Below are 9,487 nucleotides of genomic sequence, written 5' to 3'. Positions count from 1 at the left end.
AAAGACACGAGTCACAATAAGAGATGGCTCCCATGTCATAGCACCCTGGTAAAATCCGTACCCTGTGTTCTCAGAAGGCAGCACTCGCCTATCTGACTGAAGAGAAGATTTATTAACCTTCCACAGCAGATTAAAAGAAGGAACCGACAAAAAAGGGAGGAGTGGGGTTCTGACCTTTCACTTTCAACGAAGTACTGGTGTTTGCAGTGCCCGCTGCATTGCGAGCTTCACAAGTGTAGTCTCCACTGTCTTCCACACTGAGATTGTGCATTTCAATGACTGCCACGGCGTCAACGAAGGACATTCTGTATTTTTCGCTGTCGTGGATTTCAGCTTCGTCTTTGTACCAGGTGACTTTGATTTCTGGAGACCCGCCTATTTTGCATTCATATGTAGTGGAATCATGCTGTTTCACAACTCTAGAGGAGTCTAGCTTCTTAATAAACCTTGGTGGTTCTATGAAACCAAAGGACAAGAGTAAACAAGATGATTCACTAAACTGCAGATTCTTTAAAATGAAAATCTAACCGACAGTGTACACTTTTTTGGGTTTTGGGGCAAGAGTAGAAATATCTACAAAACGTGAATTTACACTAGCCGGTGATATATCTGGTGGCAGCATGACAGAAAGGAACACACAGCATACATAACAAACAAAAGCAAGGGAGTTTCTTTGTATGTCTTTGCCAATGGTCTGTATTACATGTAGAATGATTTCCCAAGTTCCTTGCAAAGATTTGGACATTTATTTTGCAGAAAGATTATTGTTTACTAAATTGCCATATATATAACTTACAAGAGCATTTAGATATAAGAATTACCCTCACTACAATTCAATAGTTTATATATCATGTGCCCAGATTTTCACATAGGTCTGCACACAAAACTCTATATATATTGACATGATTCACTGAAATATTCAACTCTTACTGTGGGTGACAGTGTCTTAAAATGCCAAACTTACAGCCGAAATTTGCTCTTTGGAAGTTTCCATACTAGATTTCAGCTGATTTGTGACCTTGACCATGACAGAAATGTATCTTGAATTCTGTCCATGTTATATGTATGGAAGAGAATTATATATATATATAATTTAGTGTATAGATACCTGGTGTGTATGTGTATGCTGTGTAGCTTAGTCCTAGAGTATATGTATATGGCTAAAGTCTGTTTCCTGATCGACCTTTTGGGCAAAAGTATGTTTGCTATGTATAAAGTCTGTGTTTAAGCTTTTTACATTTACCAATGTTTAGCACATGCGGCATGTAAATACCTTGCAACTCCGGCTACAACAGGGCCATGTGAACACCTGTTCCCACTTTCATGTGACATTGTAAATAAGAAGCAGGCAGCATTATCTCCCTTAACTGTAAACAAACTTGTTTGTCTTAGTGATTGGCCAAACAAGACGTAGGACTGAGTGGACTTGTAGTCTCTGAAGTTTTACATTGTTTTGTTTTTGAGTGCAGTTATGTGAAAAAAATAATTCTACATTTGTAGAGGTGGACTTTCACAATAAAGAGATAGCACTACATTACTTCTAAGGGTACGTCTACACTACCCGCCGGATCGGCGGGTAGTGATCGATCTATTGGGGATCGATTTATCACGTCTAGTGTAGACGCGATAAAATCGATCCACGATCGCTCTGCCATTGACTCCGGAACTCCACCGTGGTGAGAGGTGGAAGTGGAGTCGACGGGGGAGCGGCAGCGGTTGACTCGCCGACGTCCTCATGGCCAGGTAAATTGACCTAAGATACGCCGACTTCAGCTATGCTATTCGCGTAGCTGAAGTTGCGCATCTTAAGTCGATCCCCCCCCAGTGTAGACCTAGCCTGACACAGTATTTCTCAAACTTTTGTATTGGTGACCCCTTTCACACAGCAAACCTATGAGTGCGACCCCCCTTATAAATTAAAAACACTTTTTTTGTATTTAACACTGTTATAAATGCTGGAAGCATTGCAGAGTTTGGGGGTGGAGGCTGACAGGTCGTGACCCCCCCATGTAATAATCTCATGACCCCCTGAAGGGTCCCAACCCCCAGTTTGAGAACCCCTGTTCTAAGAGGTGAATTGAAAAGTACTATTTCTTTTATCTTTTTTACAGTGCAAATATTTGTAATAAAAATAATATAAAGTGAGCACTGCACACTTTGCATTCTGTGTTGTAATCATAGACATGCACACAGGGTGTGCCGGGTGTGCCCAGGCACACCCTAATGCAGGGGTGGGAAAATGGCCCCACTCTCACAGCGTGGCAAGCCGCGGGGTCTGCGCTCCTGGGCCAGAGCGCCCGGCCGAGCACAGCAAGTCACCAGCTCCTCCCCTGCCTTCCCCCCCTCCCCTGGAGCCATGCCGCTGTGCACGCAGCACTCTGGGTGTCAGGGCTGCGTGCTCCCGCGGGGCAGTGTTTGGCTCCGCAGGGAGGCAGACAGGCTCCCCACTCATCCGGAGCCATACCGCCGCGCAGGCAGCATTCAAAGGGGCAGGGCTGCTCGCTCCTGCGGGGCAGCGTGTCTGGCTCTGCACGGAGCCAAACATGCTGCTAGGAGCCTTGTGGTAAGGGGTACGGGTCTGGGTGGGATTGGATAAGGGGTGGGGGCAGTCAGGGGACAGGGAGCAGGGTGGGCTGGATGGGGGTGGGATCCTGGGAGGGGTGGTTAGGGGCGGGGGGTCTCTGGAGGGGGCAGTCAGGGAGCAGAGGGGTTGGATGGGGCATGGGAGTCCCGGGGTCTGTCAAGGGGCAGGGGGTGGATAGGGGTCAGGGCAGTCAGGGGACAGGGAGCAAGGATGGTCCTGGGAGGGGGAAGTTAGCGTGGGGGGTCTCTGGAGGGGGTGGTCAGGGGACAAGGAGCTGGGGGGGTTGGATGAGTTGGGAGTTCTGGGAGGCGGGCTGTCAGGAGGCAAGGGTATGGAGAGGGGTTGGGGCAGGCAAGGAGCAGGGGGAGTTGTATGGGTTGGGAGTTCTGGGGGTCCTGTCAGGGGGCGGTTGGATAGGCGTGGGAGTCCCGGGGGTCTGTCTGGGGGCGGGGGTGTGGATAAGGGTCGGGGCAGTCAGGGGACAGGTAGGGGGGTAGGGTCCTGGGGGGCAGTCAGAGGACAAGGAGCAGGGAGGCTTAGATAGGGGGTGGAGTCCTGGGGGGCAGTTAGGGGCAGGCGTCCCAGGAGGGGGTAGTCAGGAGACAAAGAGCAGGAGGGGATGGAGGTTCTGAAGGGGGCAGTCAGTGGGCGGGAAGTAGGAGGGAGTGGATGGGGGCGGGGCTAGGGCAGGGCTCCCTGGGTGCACACCCTAATGAAATGTGCTGTGCACGCCTATGGTTTTAATTGAAATCAGTATATTTGAAAATGTAGAAAAACATCCAAAATATTTATAATAAATTTAAAATGGTATTCTATTATTGTTTAACAGTGCGGCTAAAACTGCGATTAATCAGGGCTATTTTTAAAAAACCAAGTTAATTTCTTATGTGTTAATCGCTTCAGTTAACTGCAATTAATTAACAACCCTACAAATAAGTACATGTTAATGCTATCTACAATTATCTTTAAGGAAAAAAATGGCACACTTTTTAAAGAGGCTTAGCCTACACTCATCCTGTTAAAGGATCAATGGGAATTACAGAGCCAGAACAACTGTTATAAACCCAAAGGCCCTGCCCACATGAAGGAAATCGCAATGGTGAAAATTCCTAATATACCGGTGTAGTTTACACCAGGGTAGATTAGTCCGATCATAAATGTAGAGATACGTAGGTTGAAGAATCCACATACTATACTATGAGCAGCGTGCTGGTGGGGAAAAAATGTTTGTCTCCCAGACTACTGTCAGCTTCTCAAATGTTCATATTCTAATAGGCTCTTGGTGTGGGTGAGGAAAATTTGCATTTAGAAGGTTAAAGGGTTTTGCTCAGGAATCGCGTCAGCGATCAAGATGCAATATGATTCAATCCTAAAATAACCAACAGGGTGAAAAATTCTGCTGTCAAAATCCTGGACAATGTATTTGCTCTACCTCATCAGGTAGATTGAACGCTTTCAGTTTTGCGCCCTTTGAAAGATAAAAGAAGAAGCTCGGCATTGTTTTGTGTCTCTAACAAGGTAAAACGCTTGGCAAGAAGACGACAAAGCATTGCGTTCTTAAATACCTTTCACACTTAGCTGAGCTGCGCAAGAATCCTTTCCAGCACTGTTGCTCGCAGAACAAGTGTATAGTCCGGAGTCTCCTTTGCCTACTTTTAGAACTGTCAAGTTGGCTGTGTTTTCCACCAGGGTGATCTTGTAGTTGCCCCCAGGACGGATATCTCTGTTATCTTTTGCCCAAGTGACTTTTAGTGGCGCCGATCCGGTGACGTGGCATTTAAAGGAACCACTTGCTCCAAGAGCCACCTCAATGGGTTCAGGTTTCACATCAAAGACAGGAGGTCTCAGACGCTCTAAAATGGAAAGAAACAACATAACTCTCACAGCTGCTGCTTCACCGCCGCGCAATCAGACCGTTTGGCATTCCACAACAACGCAGTGTCTTCTGTTTGTTTAAAGCCAATGGCCGGGACAAGATTTAGCAGCTACCAACCTGTGAGGAGGAGCTTGGCACTGGAAGAAGCAGTCCCAAGAGCATTGTGAGCTGAGCACGAGTATTGGCCACAGTGAGCCATGTCGGTCTGCAAGATCTGAAGAGTTGCTACGTTATTTAAGAATGTTGTTTGCATGTTATCATCATCGTGTAATAGCACCCCATCCTTATGCCAGGACACCTGAATAGGTTCCGAGCCATTTATGCGACAATCAAAGGTAACGGGGGAACCAACAGTCTCCTGAATGTCTTTTAGTTTCTTTGCAAAGGTCGGTGGAAACTTACGGTCTGCAAGAAAATAAGTAGGAAATAAGGCATCCTGCCAACCTGCAGACAATTTGCATTTACGATAAGCCTGTTACTATAAAGAGTCATTACTGAAATACTTGAAATGAAACCATCACCTTTAATAGTGAGCAGAGCTGTGGAAGAAGCAAAGCCAACACTGTTTTCTGCTTTGCAGACGTATTCTCCAAGGTCACTGCTCTCCACCTGGTTGAAAACTAGCGCGGCCACATTATTTTTGAAGTACATTTTATAAGCAGGGGTCGATCTTAATTTTGTATCTTCTTTGTACCAGGAGACTTTGATTTCCGGCGTCCCAGCAATTTGGCACTGAAAAGATGCGGTCTCCCCGACTGTCACCTCTACACGTTCCAAGTGTGTAACAAAATAAGGCGGTTCTAAAGCACAAATGATCGCAATCAGCATCACAGAAAAGAGAGCAAATCTTACACTGACCATTATTATTACAAGAGTGGTTAAGGAATCGGAGATAGCAACACACCTAGGATTGATATTTGGCCTTGGCAAATATCTGCTCCGGCATCATTGGCAACCTCGCAAGTGTATTCCCCTTCATCGTCTTTTGTACTGTTAAGAATTTCCAGTATGCCCGATTTTTCGGTAGTTGTCATACTACATCTCGGGGACTGTGTTATGTGAAAGCCATTCTTCTTCCATGTTACTGAAATAGGAGGAGTTCCTTTGTATGTGCTTTCCAGAAGGATGGATTTCCCTTGCTCTACACTGGAATCACTTAATTTCTTCACAAATGTTGCTGGCTCTATAGCAACAAATAGGAAGGGAAAAGTCAAATAGAAGAAGGGGGAAGTAACAAGATGTTCACGAATATGTGTGCGTACACACACACACACACACACACACACAAATAAATAAACTCTATCAACAATAACAACAGTCAAAACACACCTTTCACAAAAAGATGAGTGGTACAAGACACGCTGCCAGCGTCATTAGTGACTCGACAGGTGTAATCTCCACTGTGGAGTGGTTCTACTTCATACAATTCCAGTTCTGCAACTGTATCCTCCAAAGAGATGTTGCAGGTACTATCTGACACAAGTTCTCTGATGCCTCTAAACCAGTTAACTTTGAACGGGGCCGTTCCTTTTATGAGACTCGTGAATGTTACACTCATCCCAGGTAGAACTTCCACGGGATCGGGTGTCTTCGCAAATGAGGGTGGTTCTAGACATACATAAAGAAGTTTAGACACATTCACAAATTAGTGTGATCGTTACGTTTGAAGATGAAAACCAAATCAGAGTTTGGCTGAAGATTTATAGGCGCGCTGAAAATTGCCAAGGAAGAAATAGCAGCAAATGGAGGAAGCATTTTGCCTAAGGCACCTTGGCCCTCTTTTACTGACCTTGTACAATCAAAAAGGCGCTGCATTCATCAGAGCCAGCGGCATTTGCGGCGGCACAGGTGTAAGGTCCGGTATCTGACGAGTCCAGTGCATTCAGTTTCAAACCACAGACGTCGTCTGAAAATGAGATTTCATATTTGTCTCCACTAACAATCTCATTTCCATCTTGGAACCAGGCAACTGAAATGGGTGGTGATCCAGAAACTTTGCACTCCAGCAGCGCTGAGGAACCCAGCACCCCGCATGTTTCCTTTAACTTCCTTGTGAAAAAAGGAGGGACAATGCGATCTGCGTAGAAAAAGGCGACAAAACCACGGGTTGCTTTGTTTGTTTTTGATTAAAAATTAAAGAAAAGACATCACTAAATGACAACTAAGGTACTAGCCAGCTAACCTGAAACATCAACCGAGGATGTACAGCTACTTTCACCAGCTTCGTTTTTCACTTCAAATGTATACAGTCCCCTGTCTCCCGCCTCCGCAGAAAGAACTTTCAACGTAGCTACTTTGTTGGAAAAGGTAATTTGATATTTGCGGCCACTCTGTAGTTCTCTTCCATCCTTAGACCACTTTGTAATAAGTTCTGGTGTTCCACCCACTGTGCACTCTAATGTAAAAGAATCCCCAGCCGTAACGGACATCGGTTCTGGCTTCTCTAAAATGACTGCTGGTTCTGAAAGAAAAGAAAAACCGTCTAATCGGTAACATCTCATTGTAAAGTCGAGAGAACAGAACAGGAAAATATTTAGTAAACATGTATCATGATTATAAGAGAGAAACGCAATAGATTAATAAATTCTTAACTCTAACAAGAATGTTAAATCTACAAGCAAATAATGATCAGCAATGTATGTTGATACATACAAGTCTGTTTTCCGGGAATACTAATTGTACACAGTTTGGGAGAATAAAAATAGTACTAAAAGAGTACTTTTCCCCAAGCATGCACGAAGAAATCTGTAAGTATGCTATCTTCTCTCAACACAGTAGTTATATTTGCACTCCTTCTTAAAGAGAATTAAAATTAAAGCACAACTGCCATTCTGCAAAAATTGTTTAAACAGCTTTTAAAAGATATAATACGCACTATACTACCAAAGCAATTACCGCTAAACCCTATGCTACCACAGCACACTGCCCCAGCTGTGCAAATTTAGGTAGAGATGGTTTTGTTCTGATCCTTCCAACAGTGAAGGAAAAGCTGCACATCTTGCGTAGCAAAACTGCGACTCCATGAAAAGAAATTGAGTAGAGATTTGATGGATATTATGGGACGTCACATTTTTATATCTCTAAAGATTCAACCGGTTCTGTTTTTACAATGTTAATTCATAGTTCACACCAGATGCCACTGTTTACATCATCGGTCATCATCAGGGCCGGCTCCAGCATTTCTGCCGCCCCAAGCAAAAAAAAAAAAAGCCGCGATCGGCGGCGGCAGTTCAGCGGCAGGTCCTTTGCTCCTAGAGGGAGTGAGGGACCTGCCGCCCCCGAATTGCCGCAGGTGCCGCCCCTCTCCCTTGGCCGCCCCAAGCACCTGTGGAGCGTAGGGGCTTAATCCATTTTTACGAATAATGTAGTCTTTACTATTACTTTAACGTATGACACACGTCATATTACAGTAGGCGGAAGAGAAAAACAAATGCTAAAGAAAGAGAAAGATAGGCAATGAAGTAGACAATGTGTTTGCACTAGGCTTGCTAAGAGCTAGATTATGATAAATAATTAACAAAATACGTTCTAAGCATATTATGTAATATGCTAGGAATGCCTATTGAGGGTATCGACTTCCACAGACATACGGTTAATCAGAATAATGTATGCAATATAAGCAAGAATAGATCCCAAAGGATAGTATGCAAAAAGTAATAAAATAAAATAATATAAAATAAAAAATAATTATGTGACTCTTGCATTAGTAGCTAAAGAGTTTTCAGCTGTTTTTGAAAAATGCTGATGTTGTCCTGTAAAACTCTGTCACACTTTAGTGAGCAAATATTACCGGTACGGTTCTGAACTTGTTAAATTGGCAGGAAAATTAATGGCTTATTGTCGAGATCTAGCCACGCATAACATGCACAGCGTCGGGTTATTTGCTATGAATACGTATTGAAAGCAGCAAGGTTTGTATAAAACCGTTCGATAAACGAAATGTAGAAATCTGCAGGAAATATTAGTACGGCATTCTAATTAGTAGAAAGTAATAGATATATTGTGCTCAATTCTCTCCTGAGATACAGAACTCAAATTGAAGTTCATGAGTTCTCCCTGAGTATCTAAAGGAGAAGTAGCTGCCGTTATCTCATTGTGTATGCTGTACTGAATTTAATATTGTTCACACACAATTATATATGGCCTAAAAATAAGACTCAGTGAGAAATATTTGATTAGCTATGGAAGACGTATATTGACAGCTAACATGCTGATAAAAAAACCAAAAACCTAACACCACAGAGAAGCAAAACATGAAATTAACTAACCTTTAATAACAACGGAAGAAGTACACAATACACTTCCTGCTTCATTGGACACTTTGCAGGTATATAAGCCAGCATCAGCCTGCTCTGCGCTCTTAATTTGCAGAAGTATGGTGTTGTTCAAGAAAGATATTTCACAACTGGGACTCTGATAGATCTCTTGATTGTTTTTATACCAAGCAACGGTCAGAGGCTGAGAACCAGAAACACGGCCCTCAAGTTTAAGGGTGTTTCCTTCAGTTTCTTCTACCGTTTCAGATAGTTTCTTTGTAAAACTAGGTGGAATTTTTCGTTCTGCAAGAATGAACATACTCTTTACATTCTAAAAATAAATGTTAAAATAAAAAAAGACTTTTCAAGAAATACATTTATGACGCTATGTTGTTTAAAAAACTGCTTACATTTTAAAAGGGGCTCTATTATTTACAAAAAGTACACAGAGGACACCACTCTTAGAACAGCAAAACACCACACTGTGTAAATAGATGTGGAGTTTTATTAGTTATGAAAAATTTCCTTTTTTAAAGAAATCCGGACTTTAGGTATAAGCAACAAGAAACAAACCAGAATTTTGTATTAATCATTTAGAATGGCAAAGTCTGCAAAGTTGCAAAGAAAATAAGATTAAAGACAACATTATCTCCACTCCTCAATTCTCCCTAAACCTTCCTTCAAAAATCTTTCGGTCCCTCCTGATAAATCCTTTAAAATACACATTCCTAATCCACAGATTCAGAAGATGGTCTCCAATTTATATCACAA

The 9,487-nt window shown here is 43.2% G+C and overlaps 1 protein-coding gene across 1 annotated transcript; it reads right to left on the bottom strand.

Moving 5' to 3' along the window:
- Positions 1–130: 130 nt before the first annotated feature.
- LOC113405423 (titin-like) lies at positions 131–9,047 on the bottom strand (the record flags this gene model as incomplete). Its single annotated transcript, XM_026646631.1, has 9 exons — positions 131–456; positions 4,150–4,437; positions 4,578–4,865; positions 4,982–5,260; positions 5,365–5,643; positions 5,790–6,068; positions 6,250–6,537; positions 6,643–6,921; positions 8,729–9,047. Coding segments are annotated over 9 exons (2,625 nt in total), but the record flags the coding sequence as incomplete, so codon positions are not given.
- Between the last annotated feature and the right edge of the window lie 440 nt (positions 9,048–9,487).

This window comes from Terrapene carolina, unplaced genomic scaffold, assembly GCF_002925995.2.
Source record: "Terrapene carolina triunguis isolate 2854851 unplaced genomic scaffold, T_m_triunguis-2.0 Scaffold36115, whole genome shotgun sequence".
Taxonomy (NCBI): Eukaryota; Metazoa; Chordata; order Testudines; family Emydidae; genus Terrapene; species Terrapene triunguis.
Note: the sequence above shows the minus strand (reverse complement) of the source record. Positions and strands in the feature narration are given on the sequence as shown.